Source organism: Phyllobates terribilis, unplaced genomic scaffold (assembly GCF_046119375.1).
Source record: "Phyllobates terribilis strain yellow unplaced genomic scaffold, ASM4611937v1 Scaffold_3__8_contigs__length_932513732, whole genome shotgun sequence".
Lineage (NCBI taxonomy): Eukaryota > Metazoa > Chordata > Amphibia > Anura > Dendrobatidae > Phyllobates > Phyllobates terribilis.
In genome coordinates this window covers 283,843,849-283,865,447 of record NW_027362763.1, presented here as the reverse complement: position 1 = coordinate 283,865,447, position 21,599 = coordinate 283,843,849, and the positions used below count along the sequence as shown (strand labels likewise).

General features: G+C 39.0%; 1 protein-coding gene across 6 annotated transcripts in view; it reads left to right on the top strand.

Moving 5' to 3' along the window:
• Nucleotides 1-21,599, top strand: part of ZBBX (zinc finger B-box domain containing) — a 308,041-nt gene that overhangs the window by 212,985 nt on the left and 73,457 nt on the right. For 5 of the 6 annotated variants that reach the window (XM_073674826.1, XM_073674825.1, XM_073674824.1 and 2 more), the window contains 3 exons: nt 4,057-4,133; nt 15,339-15,484; nt 17,433-17,542. In XM_073674826.1, the coding sequence (XP_073530927.1) occupies nt 4,057-4,133; nt 15,339-15,484; nt 17,433-17,542 (333 nt within the window). The remainder of the gene's footprint in view (nt 1-4,056; nt 4,134-15,338; nt 15,485-17,432; nt 17,543-21,599) is intronic. The other variant, XM_073674823.1, reaches the window with a different exon arrangement.

The window sequence follows — 21,599 nt, the reverse complement described above, 5'->3', positions numbered from 1 at the left end:
TGATCCTGCTCGCGAATACTTTTGATTTTAAATCATTGGATTATTCAAGAAAGATTTTATTTGGTGACTACCACTTCTGTTTTTCTAATATTGAATTATAATACCTAGTCACTTGCAGTATAATTAACTCAGTGTAAAGGACCACCTCTAGAGGTGGTGTGAATTGAGTCACCGGATCCGGTTTATCAGCCACATCGTTATTCTGTGATCGCTGGGCAGGAGCCCAGAGAATTGACTCGTATCTGACAGGACATCACGCCAGGCTATCTAATCAAAAGAGGATGCTGTGATGCCATCAGGTAAGAGACAGTTCCCAGGGTGCCCATCCAGTGGTCACAGATTACTGACGGGGCTGATGGACGGGGTCCTCTAAATTGATTCACACTCATTCTGGGCAGCATAATGGCTCTGTGTTTAGCCCAATTGCTTTGCAGCACTGAGGTCCTGGGTTCATATCCCAACAAGTACAGCATCTGCAAAGAGTTTGAAGGTTCATCTTGTGGGTTTCTTCTAACACTCCAAAGATACAGTTATATGAAAAAGTTTGGGAACATTTGAAGAGGGCTGTCCATGCTCGGCGACCATCAAACTTAACTGAACTGGAATTGTTTTGTAAAGAGGAATGGTCAAAAATACCTTCATCCAGGATCCAGGAAATCATTAAAAGCTACAGGAAGCGACTAGAGGCTGTTATTTTTGCAAAAGGAGGATCTACTAAATATTAATGTCACTTTTGTGGTGAGGTGCCCATACTTATGCACCTGTCAAATTTTGTTTGAATGCAGATTGCACATTTTCTGTTTGCACAATATACCTCATTTCAAGGCAGAAACATTACTGTGTCCAACAGTTATTACATATATCAAACTGAAATAGCTGTTGCAAAAACACCAATTTTTATAAAACATTAAGCTTAAGATTAATAGGGGTGCCCAAACTTTTTCATATAACTGTATATGGATAGGGCATTTAGATTTAGAGCCCAAGAGAGGAGAGTGATGATAATGTATGTAAAGAGCTGCTGATTATGATGGCACTATATGGGTGCATTCACAGGACTGTCTGTTTGGTCCGAGTGCGATTCGTGAAAAAAACGGTTCTCACTCGGACCAATTTTAGTCAATAGAGCAGTGCAGAAGAGCAATTATTTTCACTGACCAAATCTGTATGTGAAAAAAAATTCCGTACGGAGCCACAGTATAGCATCTGACTTTGACCGATACACTGCAATTGTAAATTGTATAGCAGTAGATTCATCAGGTGCATAATTGCAAACATCCACAATTTTTCTATTGTACCCCATAAATAGGTGTGGATGTTATTGCCACGCCAACAGTTCCATAATGCAATCAGAGAAAGAGGAGTATTTTTGGCAAAAATATAAATACACTTTATTAAATAAAAGACATAAAATCACATAATGACATATAAATGAAAAGCTGGATTACCAAGAACCAAATTCCCAAGTGACAGGTAATCAATATAAAGTAAATAGTGCAAATATAAAAATATGTGTCCCACCATAGGAGGGCACAGATACCCAATATAAAGCATAGCATAGTTAATGAAATGTATGGTAGCATACAAAATGCTTGTCACAATGGACATGTGAACCATCTATTAACCCAGATCTCTGTGTAGTATCAAATCGCTATGGCAAACATTGCACCCTTACCCATAGTGAATGAGATGATGGTCACATCGGGATAGAGTGAACCCCAATGCACGTTTCACGTGTAATGTGTTACAGCTTCTTCCATTGTGCAATTGTGTAGCATAGGAAACTGCAAATGGTCTTGTAAATGATTAATAGCTGCTGCTGTAAAAAGCAGATTGTATACGGATAGCACACGGATTACAAGTGAGAAAAAAATCAACCAAGTTATCTGGATGAAAATCTGAACAAATTTTTAAATGTATGTGTGAGCCTTCCGTATATGTAAGTTGTGACGACACAGCATTTAATCTTAATTATCCAGATGTCTGTTTTTCAGTAGGCCAAGAGATATAGGCCATTGTTATATGAACCTTTAACATTGACTCTTGAGTTGATGTTTGTTGCAACTTATTGTCTGCTATCTTTGGGAGACGGGGATGCAGGGTGATTTAGCAATCAACGTTTAATATGTTGATTATCCATTTTATGAGTCCATGTAGCTTGTGAACTTGCAAAACAGAGGAGGACAAACTAAGCACATTGATTAAATAGTCAAACAATATGAACTAATCTCATTCCACCTTCCCTCTGACCTGTGGATGATGACCTGAACCACAGATGTGGGTATGAAAATGGATTTTCTATCCTTCTGCTAGAAGAGAGTGACTTGACAGAACACGGCTAGGACACTATTACTCCATAGAAGAACACTCTACAGGGCAGCTGCCAGGACACCATGGCTCCATCAAGGGGCATTTACCAAACCACAGCCAGGAACACTCTACAGGGCAGCTGCCAGGACACCATTGCTCCATCAAGAGGGACACAGATTTGATATTCTACAGGATGCCAATCCTAAGGACCACGGCTCTAGCTGGAAGAATACAGATCTCCTCCATTACCATCACTGAACCCATGGATACATTTGGGAAGCCAGGATTGGGACCCACCGGTCACCTGCCCCCATGGAGACATTCGGAGAAGTCAGGCTGCAACCCTCTGGTCAACTGTCCCCATAAATATGTTTGGGAAAGCCAGGATTGGGACCCACACTTCACCTGGCTCCATGGAGATGTTTGGAGAAGCCATGTTGTGACCCTCTGGTCGCCTGGAACGTACCTCAATGGACTGTCAGCTTCCTAAGCTTGTCATTACCTCCTCTCTGTGGGTGCCCACCAAAAGCGGGGTGCCATTGGTGGGGGTAGTCTGCCCAGGAATCCCCAGAGTCGCAGCTGCTCCAATCCCGGTGAGTCATCAGAAGGGTAAGACTGGTAAATTTGCACCATCTTGGGTATTTGCTGAAACTGTTATATATGTTTGTTGGTGTCTGTTGGTGGTTCAATAAAGTATTGCCACACTGTTTTACCCTCACCCTGTGTTGTCGGAGTAGTATTATGCCCACTTAAAGGAGAGCGGGCGTTCAGTGGGATGAGCCCTCGTTCATCCGGTCTCGGGCCAGCGGGCGAGAGCACCTACTGACCCCCCGTGTCTCCAAATAAGTAAAATAAATAAACTCTAACCACTGCCTAAGACCTGTGTTTTGCCATCAGATTTTTCAAGAGGTAAGTTGATTTTACCATTTTGTAGTCTAACTTTAAAGCACCTTGACAGCTTTTTTTTTTATTGCACAGCTAGAGTGATGCTTTAAATGTTACTCCTCTGCCCCGTGTCTGATTCTTGCCTGCTGCCGCCTTCATCGTTTTCCGGGGTCGCTCCCGTTGGTCTCAGGTGAAAAGTGACCTGTTGGCTGCTCCAGTTTTTCATGGAGCTGCGCGGAGGTCACTTTTCAATACAAGTGAGAGGGCCTCGTTCTGGCTCTCATGGATTTGCATTGAGAGCTTGTGACTTAGCTTCTGATTTCCTGCCAGTCAGAAGATGCGCTCACAAGATGGCGTCGCGGGATTGGAGTATATGATCGGCGACAGGGGTCTTAGATTTAAAGCATCGGAGTAGTTCTTTAAGTTTACTGTTACTGACATAATTATTATGTGACTCTTTAAACAAACGTTTTGGAAGCAGTGTTATAAATTTGGTGTGTCCACTTTTTGCATTGTAAAAAAAAAAAAAAAAATTGTTGTATGGATCTTTCCGGCAAACAATTGTGTCAGCTTGCAGATGTGTGTAACTTACAGATAGTTATGTTTTTTTTTTCTGTTAACTTTAAATAATAATGTTGAATACATTTGTAGGAGACCTCTTTATTTTAGTATTTTCCTTTATTTTGTGTTTTACTCTTTTTTTTTTTTAAGTGATTAAACATTTTGCTTCTATGCTACTGGAATCCTTCAAACGTAGTTTTATTGTTTCCGTATAAAAGCGTCCTTCAGCTGTTTGCTAAGTGTTTTCTGAAATCTCTCTAGTTTTATACAATAATATAATGATACAATTTCTTTTTGTAGGATCCTGAAGAGAAACTGGATGAATCTCGAAATTTTGTGGTGAGAGAAATAGAAAACAATGAAATGAAAAGCCAACGGTTGGTATATTTGATTTTAAGCTGAATATTTAACATTTTTACCCTTGTATGTTTGTGGCTGGTCTCGCCTCTTGTTTGATGAATTCCTACATTATATGAAAATTGAAAAGAAAAACACCTTTTTTTTTTTTTTTTAAAACAAAACTCCTGAGTTATGTTGCATACTACAAAAATAAAGCACATCAGACCTATCATTCAGTACAGTATGACTTACTAACAGACTTGCTAACATATTCCATAAATGCCCAGGTTAAGATCACCTACGGGCAACCATATTGCAAAGTACGTAAAAGGGCTTCCAAGATTCAACCTAACTACTGGTTAGGGATAAGGGTCTGATTGAGGAGCGTGATGACAGACCCCTTCACCGATCACAAGAATTGACCGATCCAAGTACGTCATTTGAATTGAGCAGCTGTTGAGAATGTGAGCTACCGATTCATTCAAAGTCTAAGGGACAGAGATAACCCAGCCGGTGGACCCCCAGTGAGCAAACATTGGTATTAATTCTAGAATACAATTTAAAAAAAACCTCAAGATAAAAAGAGAATGAGCCAATATCCTGTAGTAAGTAAATAAATAGTAATAGGGCATGTAAATGATCAAAAAAGCGGAAAAGCCATCCCACTCAGGATGGTCCTATCTTTAGTATTAAACCTTTAATTGGCTTTGCTTTAGAACACGCTTTTAGGCAACTAGATTAAAAGATAGGGGCCGATTCATGAAAGTGACAGAAAAGTTAAACACTTTGAAAAGTTGCATTTTTTTGAAGTAGTGCAAAAAATTTTCAAGTTTTTGCATTTTCATGCCAGTTTACAGCAACCTCACCAAAATGAGGGGAAATGGGTGGTACTGCAGTGTGGCTTTGTCCGCCCATCAAATTCAGCTAAAGTGCCTGTGTTCTTTTATGCCACAAATGGTGCTCCACTCCTTGACTGGCGAGGCACACGCCACTGAGAAGATGCACCAAATTTATTAAGTGGTGTGTGCCTCTTCATGAATTTGGTGCATCGTACTCTCGCAAGCCCTTTATTAAGACTGGAGTGCGCAACGATAAAATCTTTGATGTGATTGCTTCTTTAATAAATCGGCCCCATTGTTGAAAAGTATTTTAGCCAATTCTAGATTTTCCAATTTTTGTAGACTATCTGTGTTGGACTATTAATAGTGCAAGTTTTATTGTAGAGAGCTCAACAATTTTTTTCTCCTTACTGAGAATAACCTGGAATTGTAAAATTTTCATATGTGTTTGCAAGCCCCTTTACGGACCCCTCTGCAGGCCTCTGATCAAGCTCTTTCTTTCGGCCTTATCCATATATGGATTACATAGACGGCCATTCATTTAAATGGCCACATGTTGGACTTCTTTTCTCCTGCAGGTAAAATTTAGAAGTAGATGCATCATGTGATCAGTAAATATTATAAAACAGATTTGGTATGATCAAATGTCATTTTCTTCCAACCTTATAAATCAGTACATGGAGAGGGCACATGTTCTCTTTGGTAGGCATATTTGACCATGTAGCTACATGCCTTCATATGATTCAATTGCCTGGGGTTTTCTCTTACACACTGAATGCCTACGGACTGGGGATGATCATAAAGCAGCAGCAGACCAGTTACTCATAGACTTGACAGTTTATAAAGGGCATCACTTTAGTCTTGACTGTAATGATTAGTGTGCCATTATATGAGTTATTAATCTTATCAATGAAGTTTAACTACCAATGAATTAATCTAAAAGATCTTGACAGCAGGGGTGCATGAAATAATTGTATTATTGATGCTTTGAGCACAACACGTCGTATATGAAAATTGTATTAACTTTTATTGAATAAATTACTTGAATCATAGTTGTGTGGGATTGTATGGATGTGACACAGATGGGGGGAACTGGTTATTACCGCCTGCACTACAGGATAGTCGCCTTTCATGACATTAGATTACTGTGACATGCATTTTTTGCAATAAACTCAAGTCTACATTTGAATAGTTGTGCGCGTATAATTACTGTAAAGTGCACTTTTACTCTTCTATACACAGTTTGTGGCCTGTAAACTAATAACAAACCCAAATAAATGGTAGGAAATATGTGCTGTGTTCGTACTAAATTGACTGAATTAAAATTAAGATGACGTTCGATAACCGGTCTTTAAATAGTGCATGGTTCCATACTTGACATCATAACAGAAAGTCAAAAATTTGACCCAGCACACGATAAAAAGCCCATTTATTTCAGCATAATTAAAAATACCACATGATATGAAAATCAGAACATATTGAATAACATCCTCAATAGATCTTATTTATTTAAGAGTAATTTCATTCATGAATAAGATACAGTAGGGATCGAAACGTGTCAACCAATTGACTATTTGCTGGGACTTACTTTACCAACATCTTTGTGTATCTTATATCATGTAGAGACTAAATTATGCTGGAATAAATTGACTTTTTATTGTATGCTGGTTCAATTTTGGACTTTAAATTTACTGAATTCCCATACATTATGTCTCAATTAGCTTTTGGTAGTATGTGTTTTCAAGTTTTAATTTGATAAATCTCTATTTCAATTATTTTTCTGAAATATTTCATGAATGTTGCAGACACAAACTTACTGTGTTGTCAAGCAACACATCATTAGCATCCTGTTTGTCTTAAGATTACACAACTGCAACTGAACTGTGAGACAAGAAGGTGGCAATTAGCCCAGGTATCCGACAAGCATGCATTCCTCTGCCTTCTACTTTCTCATTCCTGGAGTTTACCAGGCTCTAGTGAATACCATGTAGCCCTTTTTACAGTACAATGTGTTGTAAATCTGCACAAATACCTGATCGGATAAATACTAACATTGTTTTATGTAATTCAAGGGAGCTCTTAATGTCCCATACACATTAGATAAAGTCATAAGAAAAACTAAGTACATTCTCTTTGATTTCTTTAGTTTTATGCATCAGGACGTAATGAAAAATAATCTAGTAAATACGACCTGAAATGTAAAACAAAACAGGAATAATCACACTATTATTTACAGTATTTACCAAAATGTAGGCCAAAATGCAGAAGCAGAGTGTGAATAATTAAGTAAACCTTTAGCCATACCGCCCAACTTTTGAAGAACCGAAAAAGGGACAGATTATGTGGCTCACGTAGCCTACAGTATTATAAGCTGTGGCTCACTGTTAGAGCAACAGCCTGCGGACACTGAGATGTGAGTTTCATTCCCGGGGAGACCCGATCACAGGAGGGAGAAGCAGTGAATATATAATTTAATTTTTGCACTGAGCAGAGAGAAGCAGCCCTGCCCCCTGAGTAGAAGGCTCTATGGGAGCATCAGAGAGGTGAGTATAGAAGCCAGGAGAGCAGCTGAGATGTGACGGGACGCGGGACTGAGCGCTCAAATCGGGATTGTCCCGCCGAATCCGGTACAGTTGGGAGCTATGCCTTTAGTGCATCCATTGGAATTAAGAAGGTAAGTAGCAGCCAGTTACAACTAATCAAATGCCCTTAATTAATTGTTCAGAAAGTGTGACCAACAGTTTGCACGTCTGGAGCATTCAGGCATGTGTTAACACAATGTCAAGGAGGAAAGACATTAGCAATGATCTTAGAGAGGCAATGCTGCTGCCTCTCAATCGGGGGAAGAGTTTTAAGGCCATTCAAAATCAATACAGACTCTACCTTTCTTCAGTGAGGAAGTTTATTGAAAAGTGGAAAATAATCAAGACTGTAGAGAATCTTCCCAATAGTGGACATCCCTGCATAGTCACGCTAGTACTCAGAATAATTGCAAAAAAAACCTTAAGAGCAACAGCTCACACTGTAAAGGCCTCAGTTATCATGTTAAATGTTGACGTTCATGACAGTACAGCAGAAAAAAATTGAACAAGTATGACTTGTTTGGAAGGGTTGCCAAGAAAGGCCTCTTCTTTCTAAAAAGAACATGGAAGCTTGGTTAAAGTTTGCAAAGTTGCATCTAAACAAACCACAGACTTTTGGAACATTGCCTTGTGGATAGAAAAGACCAACGTTTTTGGCCATAATGACCTGCACCATGTTTGACGAAAACCAAACACCGCATATCAGCACAAACACCCAATGCCAACTGTCAACTACAGTGGTGAAGAATAAATGATTTTTTCTTGCTTTCTATCCACCTGGACACCTTGTTGGCATTAAGTCGACCATTTACTCATCTGTTTCAGAAAGTATTTTAGCGTCAATAGTAAAGCCATCTATCCAAAAGCTAAAACTTGGCCGAAACTGGGTCATACAACAGGACAATGATCCCAAGCTCACCAGGAAACCTTTATCATAATGGCAGAAAAAGAAAAATATCAGGGTTTGGCATCTGCCCAATCAAAGTCCAGACTTTCATCGCAATTGAAATGCTATGGTGGAATTTTAAAAGAGGTGTGCATAAATGTATAGTCACAAACCTCATTGAACTTATCCCACGTAATGAAGAGTAGGCCAAGATTCCTGCAGAACTATGTGAAACAATTCACTGTTAAAAGGACTAAAAAAGAATAAAAACATCACTGGAAGGAGAAAAAGCAGACATACTTGCAATACCATGTCCAGGCACAAATGCACAAACAAGATGCAGCAGGTCCCCCATGATAAAGGCGGGGGCAGCACAGGTGAAAAATACTGGAAACAACCACTTACTAACCCACCAAACGTCCATGGGTTGGCTGTCTAGTACTGTGGACGTCAATGAAAACCTGTAGAAAATCCACACTTGTATATCTCTAAGAGAACTGACATGCTTTGGGTTTGTAAATCGGCAGCAGCATGACCTGAAGTGTATGCATTTTTTAGTACATGTAAATTGAGTTGTTAAGACTACATTCATAAGTATTGCATTTTATTGCAGATTTTCATTTTGGAAATCCTCTTATGTCTAAAACTGGCCTATGGAATTTAGAGCATACAAGAACTTTAAAACAAATAGGTCAACCAGACTGCACTTTAGAGGGTGCAAGAAAGCATGTCCTGTGTCAAAATTTTCACTGGTGTCTCGCTGATTGCACCACGTTGTTGCATCCAGAGCACTTAATAAATAACGATAATTACTTAATGGTAATAATTCATAAATGGTAGGCTTAGTCCATCTTTTGCTCCCTTTTATACCCAGACTTGGGTAAAACTTTGCATGCTATACTTTAGGCATCAGAACTCATCATACTTTAAGTTTTGTCGTGATTTTAGAAAAGCAAAATCTATCAAACTACATGAATAAATTCCCAAGTATTCCAGTTTCTCCTTTCTCTGTACTGAAATGCAATCTAACATTTACTCAGTGCATTTCTGTGTCTATTATATATGATGGCTGGCCAATCTATCACCAGTTTATGTCTTTCCTGACATCAGTGCTCTCGAGGGTACATACAAAAGTGCAAACTTACAGGCCATTGTTATTATTTGTGCCTTTTCTTTGTCTGTGTTGAATATATGTAATTTTAATGCTGTGGCTAGTTGGAGAATTGTAGGTTGCGGAGACATTTTTAATTTTACATTTAATGATAGGTTACCTCATGTTTCTGGGCTGAGGATACACCACTGTTCTAAATTTCATTCCTTTCTGTTACATAGATTGTCTGTCAAACTAATTGGAATGCATTAGATGAGTTGAGTTCCCGTCTAAGGTCATACAAAATGAAGCCTATCATTCCCACAGCGCCAGAAGTCTAATTTAAATATGCAAAATTCTCCACCAGCAAAACAAATACATTACTGTAATGTTAACATTTTGTCTTCGGATTGTTTAAACCTTTGGCAGCTTAAAACATGTTACAATCCTACTTATGTGATCCAAGAGTGAACTTTTCTTGCACCAGGTTTTATATTTTCCTTTTTTTTTGGGTGCTTGTGCTCATAAGGAAATGTTAAGGTAATCTGCTTGTTATATATCACCTTTTGAGTAGGGTCTTCAAAGCCCTTGCTCTGGAAGAGCATCTGGAATGCAGCATGGACTAATGACCTGGGGGCAGCAGGGCAGCCTTGTTACAACTAGTGGGGCTGTAGAAAGTGGATAGCCACTGGAGAAGTAGAGCAGTAGTGGCTGAGCATAGGAGACCCGGAGGCTCCCTGAAGCAATGTATCAGTCAAGTGACGTAGCCAAGTTGAGTAGGTCCGAAGACTCATTGTTGAAGAAGAAGCGTAGAGTTGGTCTGAAATCACACTGTATTATATATCTCTTTCTCTCTCTATGTATCTATATATACATATATAAATATATATGTCTATACAACGTGTATAAACATATACAGGCAGTACCTGACTTATGAATATCCAACTTACATACCGCAGATAGTTTTGAATGATATATAAAAAAAATAGTCACCTTAGCGCTTACCTCTCCAGCCACCTCCCTGTTCCCTGGCTACTGTCCGGTCCTCTTCTTTCCGCCATTGCACGCCGCATCTCTTGCCTCTTCACTACAAGCTAAGACTTCCGGCTGCGTCTCAACCTTACAACACTCTGTGACCTCCGAGGCCTGGAAACAGCAGCTGGAGAGTTGAGCGATAAGGTGAGTATTATGTATTTTTTCTTTGCCTTATTCCAACTTGCATACAAATTCAATTTACAAACAAACCAAGGACTATATATATATGTATATATATATATATATATATATATATATATATATATATATATATATATATATATACATATGTATGTATGTAAAAAAAAAGAAAGAAGCAGCACTGTTGCAGTGTTGGATGCAAATTCAGTTCAGACCTCAACCAGGTCCACAATAGATAGTATCTAAAAATGGTTCGAAAAGGTTCCAGGTCGAACTGAAACGTAGCTGTTGGATATGCACTAATAAAGGCATCACTTTTTTCACTTATCGGAGAAGTGCTGTCATTTTTGGATATTATATATATTAACATCATGTTTTACCTTTTAATTTCCATGACTTTTCTTTTAAGAAGTATAGCAAAACTTCACACTTTGAGAACTTATTGGCCTTTTTGCTGGATGCTGCTGTCTTGCCTTATGCGATGAGATAGTTAATCACATCTAATGTAGAATGCATTGAGTCATAGCGGCAAGTCACTTAATCCTCACTTGAACTCTGTGTGACTTGAATGATATTATACATCCCTTATATTATAATTATTTGCCTGCTTTCTGCTGTATGGCATTTGGTTATACTCTTGTGCTACCTAACCTCGTGACTGTAATAGGATACGAGCACTCACTTACCTGTTGGCCTGGATTAGTATTTGGCTGTTGGGTGCAGTGATTAAACTGAAAGGTTGTAACATATTTATTTCTGTATTTTCCTTTTTCAAGATCGCACATTTGTTTTAAGTTTGCTGCCAATGCACTACATGTATTCATTCACATGTGCTAATTTAGCCCCGGGATTATTGTTGGTTTCTGAATAAATACATTTCTTGAACAGTTGATTCGGGGCATTTCCTAATAAGTCGTGCATACTGAAAGAGCTCTTAGAACCTAGGACAAGTCAATTGAATTTCTTGTCAAACATTTCAGATTCTTTGATTTACATTTTCTATTTGAAATTCCTCCGTAGAAGTTGAGGATGATTATATTTTCTAAATCTAGACTCTAATAATTGAGCATCTGTCTGTAAGATAGCTTCATGGAATAATATAAAAATGGAACATTGTTGCCTGAAAATTTTTGAACCCTTCAGAATTTTCTATATTTCTGCAGAAATTTGAACTAGAACTACATCAGATTGTCCTAAAAGTAGATACAGAGAATGAAATAAAAGGATTAAGTAAAAAATAATAGCCTTTGGCTTTTTTTGATTTATTTAGGAATATTATCTAATATTAACTGTCTTTGAGAGGCAATACTAGAGCTGGGTGATTTTTGCAAAAAAAAAAAAAATCTCATTTTTTTTTATACACTATTTTTGATTTTATTCTTTTTTTTTTAGTTCTTTTAGCTAAACTTAGTCCAAATAAGTTTAAAATAATGAAAAACCCTATTATATCCTCCAGCAATGCTTTCTGGCAATCTCTGTCTTCTGGGCTTCAGCAATAACGTGTTATCACAGAAGATTGCTGAAGCCATCATGTGTTGACATAACCCAAAGAATTGAAAACAGCCCAGAAGTCACAAAGTAAAGACAGAGGTAATCGTAATGAAAAAAATCCATCAAATAGATCAGTCCACGCCAAATAACAGTCAAAAAGTAGCTGGACGTTAGCATAATCTGCTTTATCCAGACGGGATAGAAAATCGCAGTGTCTCAGGTTACACACATGTTTTATCAAGCCTGGAATATCACATTTTTGTATTTATTCCCTGCCTGAATAACACGGAGTATTGTTTTTCTGATGTCCTATTAATTAAAATTTTTGAACGAAAGGCCAAGATACAAAGACCGGCTGGGGGCCTCAAAAAAAATCCACACCAAAATCTGCTTGACTTGGTGTGGATTTCCAAGCAGTTTTCTTATTAACTTTTGGGGTGTTTTCATACTGTGTCTTTTTCTGATGTTTTTGGAGCAGAAAACACTGCAAAAATTACTGAAAGAAAAAACTTTGAAAGGATGGACTATAATCTATAAATAAAAAAACAATTTGCTGTTCATATTTTACAATATGTTCAGTTTTTTTTAGCTTCTTTTAAAATATTAGACTTTGAAAAGATGGCAAATATTTAAAACAAGTGGCATGTACATTCACATACAAAACGCTCAATACTTAACTTACAGTAGACGTCAATAGGAAGACTAAAAAGTCATCTGGGTGTTTTTTTTACTTTTTTTTAGTGTGGCTTGACTATACGCCTAGATATAAAGCTCCTGTTGTTACACTGCTGATGTGATCATATCATATATATAATTATAATTTTAAAGTGTTGTGTATTGTGTATTATTACAGAATTTAAATGAAATTAGTTTTTTCATTATATCAACAACAAATGGAGTAAATTTAAGAATGGCTTATATTATGCTTGGGGAATGCATTTTTGGATTGGTTTATGAAGTATCAATATATCAATATATTGCTATTACTATTAATATAATATTAGTAAAACTATTGCTATTAACAAACAGACTGGTGACTTGGCGTTCACTTGATTTTATTACTTTGTTTACACCTCAACTGTAATAAATTGGAATTTGTAACTTTTCAGAATAAACTGTCATGTGAGTGTACATGAAAGATAACATGATATCTGATCATTATATAATGTGTATCCTGCATTTGACACAATTTTTCCCTTTTTGCAGGCTCGATCTCAAGCTTGCAATTGACTGAGCTAGTGGATGCAGGCTAGCTGTTATGGTGTGTCCTTCACTCTAAACACACAAATGCATTCCTGTTTTTTTCTCTTTGTAGCACAAACAGTTGAAACCAGAAGTTTGCATACACTATATAAAAAGACACATATGCATGTTTTTTTCAATATCTAACATGAAATCAGAATAAACCTTTCCCGTTTTAGGTCAATTAGGATTACCATAATTTTTAATATTTGCCAAATGCCAGAATAATGAGAGAGAGAGCGAGAGAATGTTTAAGGCATTTTTATCACTTACTGCAAAGTTAAAAGTTTACATAAACTAAGATTACTATGCCTTTAAACAATTCTGGACTGCCCATATGATGATGTCATGTGTTTGGAAGCTTCTGATAGTTTTTTGGCAACATATGAGTTAATTAGAGACACATCTGTGGATGTGTTTAATGCATACCTGAAACACACTGCTTCTTTGTGTAGCATCATGGGAAAGTCTAAAGAAATCAGCCAATATATCAGGAAGAGAATTGTGGACTTGCACAAGTCTGGCTCATCCTTGGGTACAATTTCAAGATACCTGAAGGTGCCTCGTTCATCTGTACAAACAATTATACGCAAGTAGAAAAAGATGGGAATGTCCAGCCGTCATACCGCTCAGGAAGGAGATGGGTTTTGTGTCCCAGAGATGAACGTGCTATGGTCCGTCATGTGCATATCAACCCAAGGACAAAAGCAAAAGACCTTGTGAAGATTATGACGGAAGCTGGTAAGATTGTGTCAATAAGCACAGTGAAACGAGTACTGTATCAACATGGGCTGAAAGGCCACTCTGCCAGGAAGAAGCCTTTGCAAAAATGAAAAAAAAGGCAGATTAATGTTCGCAAATGCACACAGCAACAAAGACCTTAATTTTTAGAGACATGTCCTGTGGTCTGATGAAACTAAAATTAAACTTTTTGGGCATAATGACCATTGTTACGTTTGGAGGAAAAAGGGAGAAGCTTGGAAGCCTAAGAACACCATCCTAACTGTGAAACACGGGGGTGGCAGCATCATGTTGTGGGGTTGTTTTGCTGCAGGAGCGATTGTTGCACTTCACAAAATAAATGGCATCATGAGAAAAGAAGATGAAGTGGCAATACTGAAGCAACATCTCAAGACATCAGCCAGGAAGTTAAAGCTTGGGCGGAAGTGGGTCTTCCAAATGGACAATGACCTGAAGCATACTGCCAAAATGGTAACAAAGTGGCTTAAGGATAACAAAGTCAATGTTTTGGAGTAGCCTTCACAAAGCCCTTATCTCAATCCTATTGAAAATTTATGGGAAAAGCTGAAAAGGCAGGTGCGAGCAAGACGACCTACAAACCTGGATCAGTTACACCAGTTTTGTCAGGAGGAATGGGCCCAAATTCCGACCAACTATTGTGAGAAGCTTGTGGAAGGATATCTCAAATGTTTGACCCAAGTCATTAAGTTTAAGGGCAATGGTACCAAATACTAATGAAATGTATGTAAACTTTTGACTTTTTTGTAAGTAACAAAAATGCCTTAAAACATTCTCTCTCTCATTATTCTGGCATTTGGCAAATATTAAAAATTATGGTAATCCTAACTGACCTAAAACAGGAAAGGTTTATTCTGATTTCAGGTCAGATATTGAGAAAAACATGCATATGTGTCTTTTTATATAGTATATGTAAACGTCTGGTTTCATCTGTAGGTGAATAGATACTATTTGCTACTCCTCCCACTCCCCTCTCCATTGAGTATAGTATGCTATGTAACCTGACTCCTCACTGCTGGCCATCCAGCTGGGAATGATGATTTCAGGGAGTTGAGAAGAAGTGGCTCATAAGTAAGAAAGAAACACAGTTTTTTGATAAGCTATATTACAAAGTTTTTTTATATTTGCTTGTACTTTGATTTGGTTAAAGTTTGATGAAAGTACAGTTCCCATTCCAGTCTTTCAGAGCCTACAACAAAATCTTCAGTTTGGGCAAGAGATTCCTTCAAGTCACCAGAGCGGGCAAGTGAAACACCTCTCAATGTTCCTGTAAGGTCAGCGTATTCTCTTGAAGAGGGTGTTGTAAAATTTACCAGTCTGAAAGGTAGGTTCTACACAAGGTTAATACACTGTAGGTAGATGTAATGGGAATAGTATTTTAGAAATATGAGATATAAATGTATTTCTAATTTCCAAAACATTTAATGATCATCATTACCAACAATCTTATTGAATCTAATGATGATTTCTGTTTTACATAGTGGATGAGAGGCGCAGTGGTTTTAGTGAATAATTGGCCACCCTTATGCTCTTGTAAGGTTTTCCTGGAACAGTTAAATTAAACAATGCTCTGGTTTCTATTTATCTGAACACAAATCAGTTGATAAGCTCATAGCAGACAAGTAATACATGCACAGTATAATGAGCCATAAAGTAGTAATTGTCAGAACACTGTACGCCTATACATACACTTTTTATTTCATCAATCATTGAAGATAAATATTTGTTTTTACATTTGAAGGAGAAGGAGGACAACCTATCATGGTATTCAAATGTTAAAAATGGATCTGTCATCAGATTATACAATACAAACTGCATAGATTGATAAATAGATTTTTTTTTTTGTAGACTTGGTGAGGCTGGTGTACTGACTATGGAAACACATATCAATACCAATGCTGAGCCAGTGTCAGTCAGGGCAGGGCTTGCGGTTACAGCAGCTGCTCTGTATACTCAGACCAGTGACTGAACCTGTGCCGGAGCCACCCCCGTGGCTGAGACCGGAACGCTGGGGGAGGAGGGAAAGTGCTAAGTGCGGGCGAAGGCAGGTTAGTAATGCTATTAACCTGCAGATTAACTCCATATGTGCAGGTTAATAGCCTTTTTTCTGGTGATAAGTTCCTTTTAATTCACATGAACATTTTTACACATGGACTGATGGTCTGCATGTAATAAATCTCAGCATGCACAACTTTGATTCCTTTCGGATGAGACTTGTCTGTTATAAGTCAATAGATGGACAGAAAAGGGATCACAAATGGGTTACCATTGGTAGCTTTTTACTTATGGACATTGTACACAAAAAGCTGCCTGTGATGTGGGCGGTGGGGTTATACAGAGCTCAGTAGTCAGAGCACTGCTGGATCTCCAGGAGATAAAATAAAACAGAGATTTTATCCAAATGACAGCAAGCAGCCCAGTAAGTGACACATCACTGGAATCAGGGTCTCTGTCCCTATTTTATGCTGCTCTCAGATGGGATAGCAAAAATCTGATGATAGATTTCCTTTAAAAGTAGAATAAGTGATAACTTCTAAATCGGTGGGGGTCCAACAGCTAAGACCCTCATCGATCACCAGATTGAGCAGAGCAATACCTTTGCTCCATTCATTCTGTATAGAACTGCTGAAGATATCCGCCCGGCCATCTAAGGCATTCTTATACAGAATGAAAGGATCGTCAGTGAGCATGCTTTTGTCCCCTGCTCTGGTGATCGGTGGGTGGCGGGACCTCCACAATCTAGAAGTTATCACTTCTTCTTACCAGAATACCCCTTCAATTTATAAATGAGAGACAGATTAGCACGTACCGCACAGTCACGAAGCCCGGCTGAATTCTCTTCTTTCATGCGATTTGTTGGTGTCAATGATAAGTATAAATGAGATAAAGCATGGGAAATAAACATTACGTTTGAGAACGGGAGCCATTTTTACAATTACCCAGGCGTTCTTTTGTAATCCTGTAATTAGGGCACTTAGCTGTGCGCTGATGCAGACTGCTCCCTCTCTGGATGTGACGGTGCTGTAAAGCCCGGCTAATGTACTGAGCCAAAAAACCCAAGCAATGGTCACACTTCTCTCCGATGTGTGAACGGCTCTACATGTAAATAGTTTTTACAAACTCCAAACTACCTTGCTCAGAGCGAAGTCATTTTTATCCGGAGCAGCCAGGATCTCATGATAGACGGTGCAGCTTCCAGGAGACGGCACCAGTGTGGCAGCACAATTAAGCAGCTGACAGCTATGTATACTCTTTTAATGCATTCAATACAGATCATCCTCTTACAGCATCACATTCGCAAGACAGCAAATCAATGAAGTACAAAAGCTTTAAGGACAGCCAGAGCTGGGATACAACAGCGGTAATGGCGAACGTGCCCCAGGTAAATGACAGAACATCTTTTCATCTCATATTTGTTATAGATACTGTGATGGTGGTAAAATGCCGTGTAAAGAATTAAAGACGTGCCCGTTGTTTTATTGTTATGCAGGCAACCGGTGCGAGGCTTGTTAAAGGAACAGGTGGAGTGGAACTAAACGCGAACACATAGTGTTGGGCATTACGTCACCGCACCTTTATTAATAAAAAATGGATGTTACATGTTGACTCTCTGTACAGCCATATGACTGCAGTAGATAACTGAAGCCCCTAAAGTATCTAAGCTGTCTCTAGGGCTACATTCACACATCCGTGTGTGAATGTTACCATCCGAGAGAGAAGGACCAATTTTTTTTTCCAAGTGTCATCCTACTTGCTTCCATCTTTTTTCTCATCCATTTTTTTTTCTCCAAAGCAGATTGAAGACTTTTATTAACTGACTCTTAACAATGGATCAGTTAAAAACGGATGAATCTCCAATGGAAAACTGAAGTACAAAGTATGCCTTTCCCCATATCCCCATAAATTTTAATGGTCGAGTCTGATCCGCAAAACTGATGAGAATAGGACATGCACACCGAGACTTACGGGCCAGAGACAAAGATACGTTTTGGATAATTTACATGATTTTTTTCTCAGGTGTCATTTTAGTTGCTTCAGTTTTTTCTCATCCCTTTTTCTTCACTGAACCAGGTAGACTGAATTTTTTTTTTCTGTTAAATATGTACCAATTGGATGAAGCTCAGTACAAAGTCTGCCTTCCTAGTTTGATCAGTGCCTTATGGACCTTCATAAACTTTAATGTCCGATTCTGATCCCTAAAACAGATGAGAACCGGACATGCCCTCAGTCTCACGGTCCGGAGTTACCAACCCATTTTTAAAACTTGTGCGTGTATAAGTCAATAAAATAATGCCATAAATAAAACTCTATGGGTCAGAGTGCTGTCCGAGAAAAACAACAGACAGCACTTGGATGTGTTGCACGGAGGGGTGAATGTATATAATCCTGTAATGGCTATGTTCATACAACCATGTTTTTGTTCCATCCGTAAAAAAAAAAAGATTGCACTGTACTTGGCTTTTTTTGGCAGCCCCATAGACAACAAATTGAGTGGAAGAGTGTATGCATGACTCTAATAGGTAATTTCAGAGCCTTGTTATGGGGTACATGAGGGTTCTAGCAGTTGGACCCCAGCGATCAGTTATTACCTTTTCAATTTAGACACAAAAAGTCCATGCCGAGAGGTGGAAAAATGATATCTTGTCCTCATGTCAAGAGACACATTACTTATGTATTGTACAAGCAATATATATTTAAATAATATTCTTCCAGAAGTGGCGTAACTAGAGTCCGATGGGCCCCAGTGCAAAATTTGGACCTTGACACCTCCCCCCCACACACACACACACACCAACTCACTATCCGCCCCCGCATGTTGGTCAGATGTATGGGCCCTGTAGCATTCTAAATCCTATAAGGACATACGAGTTGCCCCTCCCTCCCCCATGATGTAGTAGTGCCCCCCATCCTGGGCTCGTTCCTGGTATATATGTCCCCAATCCTGGGCCCAACCTAGTATATATGTCCCCCATCCTGGTATATATGTCCATCATCCTGGCCCCATCCTGGTGTGTGTTTGTATATGTGTATGTGTATATATATATATATATACACACACACACATTGTGACACTGGTATGATATGTGAGGGGAGGCATGTGTCACTCAGGTTGCTCTCTTGTGTGAACTGAGACCTATGGAATTTCTGCCAGCATGTTATATGCTGGGAGTTAACTCTTTTAAAGGGTGTGGTTTTATGTGAATGACATAGAGATGGTAGGGACGTCATTCACCATACCTGGTGTGGCTGAGCATGGTTTAAATGTTCAGTCCTGTTTTTTTTCTGTGTTGTGGTCTGGAGAGGCAAGGTCTCTAGGCTGGGAAAGCTTCAGCTCAGGACGGAGCTGAAGGCTGGGATTACACCCTGTGTGTTCGAATTCCACATACATATGGACTGTGCTATCGTTTATGTTTTGTTTTGTCGTTTTGCCAGTAAGGCTGTGTTTATTGTTGCTGGAGTTGCAGGGCTTTATGCCATATAATAAAGTCTGCAGAGAAAACCCGGTTCCTGAGTCTACTTCCGGAAGCGGCCGAGCGAGTCGTCTTACCACAGTATACATATGTTCCCCATCCTGGAATATATAAACCAAGCCTGATATATATGTTCCTCATCCTATTATATATGTTCCCCATGCTGGTATATATGTTCCCATCCCAGCCCATCTTGATATACAGTACAGACCAAAAGTTTGGACACACCTTCTCATTTAAAGATTTTTCTGTATTTTCATGACTATGAAAATTGTACATTCACCCTGAAGGCATCAAAACTATGAATTAACACATGTGGAATTATATACTTAACAAAAAAGTGTGAAACAACTGAAAATATGTCTTATATTCTAGGTTCTTCAAAGTAGCCACCTTTTGCTTTGATGACTGCTTTGCACACTCTTGGCATTCTCTTGATGAGCTTCAAGAGGTAGTCACCGCTAATGGTCTTCCAACAATCTTGAAGGAGTTCCCAGAGATGCTTAGCACTTGTTGGCCCTTTTGCCTTCACTCTGCGGTCCAGCTCACCCCAAACCATCTCAATTGTGTTCAGGTCTGGTGACTGTGGAGGCCAGGTCATCTGGCGTAGCACCCCATCACTCTCCTTCTTGGTCAAATAGCCCTTACACAGCCTGGAGGTGTGTTTGGGGTCATTGTCCTGTTGAAAAGTAAATGATGGTCCAACTAAATGCATGCAGGATGAAATAGCATGCCGCTGCAAGATGCTGTGGTAGCCATGCTGGTTCAGTATGCCTTCAATTTTGAATAAATCCCCAACAGTGTCACCAGCAAAGCACCCCCACACCATCACACCTTCTCCTCCATGCTTCATGGTGGGAACCAGGCATGTAGAGTCCATCCGTTCACCTTTTCTGCGTCGCACAAAGACACGGTGGTTGGAACCAAAGATCTCAAATTTGGACTCATCAGACCAAAGCACAGATTTCCACTGGTCTAATGTCCATTCCTTGTGTTCTTTAGTCCAAACAAGTCTCTTCTGCTTGTTGCCTGTCCTTAGCTGTGATTTCCTAGCAGCTATTTTACCATGAAGGCCTGCTGCACAAAGTCTCCTCTTAGCATTTGTTGTAGAGATGTGTCTGCTGCTAGAACTCTGTGTGGCATTGACCTGGTCTCTAATCTGAGCTGCTGTTGACCTGCGATTTCTGAGGCTGGTGACTCAGATAAACTTATCCTCAGAAGCAGAGGTGACTCTTGGTCTTCCTTTCCTGGGGCGGTCCTCATGTGAGCCAGTTTCTTTGTAGTGCTTGATGGTTTTCGCAACTGCACTTGGGGACACTTTCAAAGTTTGCCCAATTTTTCGGACTGACTGACCTTCATTTCTTAAAGTAATGATGGCCACTCGTTTTTCTTTACTTAGCTGCTTTTTTCTTGCCATAATACAAATTCTAACAGTCTATTCAGTAGGACTATCAGCTGTGTATCCACCTGACTTCTGCACAACACAACTGATGGTCCCAACCCCATTTATAAGGCAAGAAATCCCACTTATTAAACCTGACTTGGCACACCTGTGAAGTGAAAACCATTTCCGGTGACTACCTCTTGAAGCTCATCAAGAGAATGCCAAGAGTGTGCAAAGCAGTCATCAAAGCAAAAGGTGGCTACTTTGAAGAACCTAGAATATAAGACATATTTTCCGTTGTTTCACACTTTTTTGTTAAGTATATAATTTCACATGTGTTAATTCATAATTTTGATGCCTTCAGTGTGAATGTACAATTTTCAAAGTCATGAAAATGCAGAAAAATCTTTAAATGAGAAGGTGTGTCCAAACTTTTGGTCTGTACTGTACATGTTCCCCATTCTGGGCCCATCCTGGTATTTACATTCCCCATCTTGGGCCCATCCTGGTATATATGTCCCTTATCCTGGGCCCCATCCTGGTATATATGTTACCCATCTTGGGCATATCCTGGTTTATATATC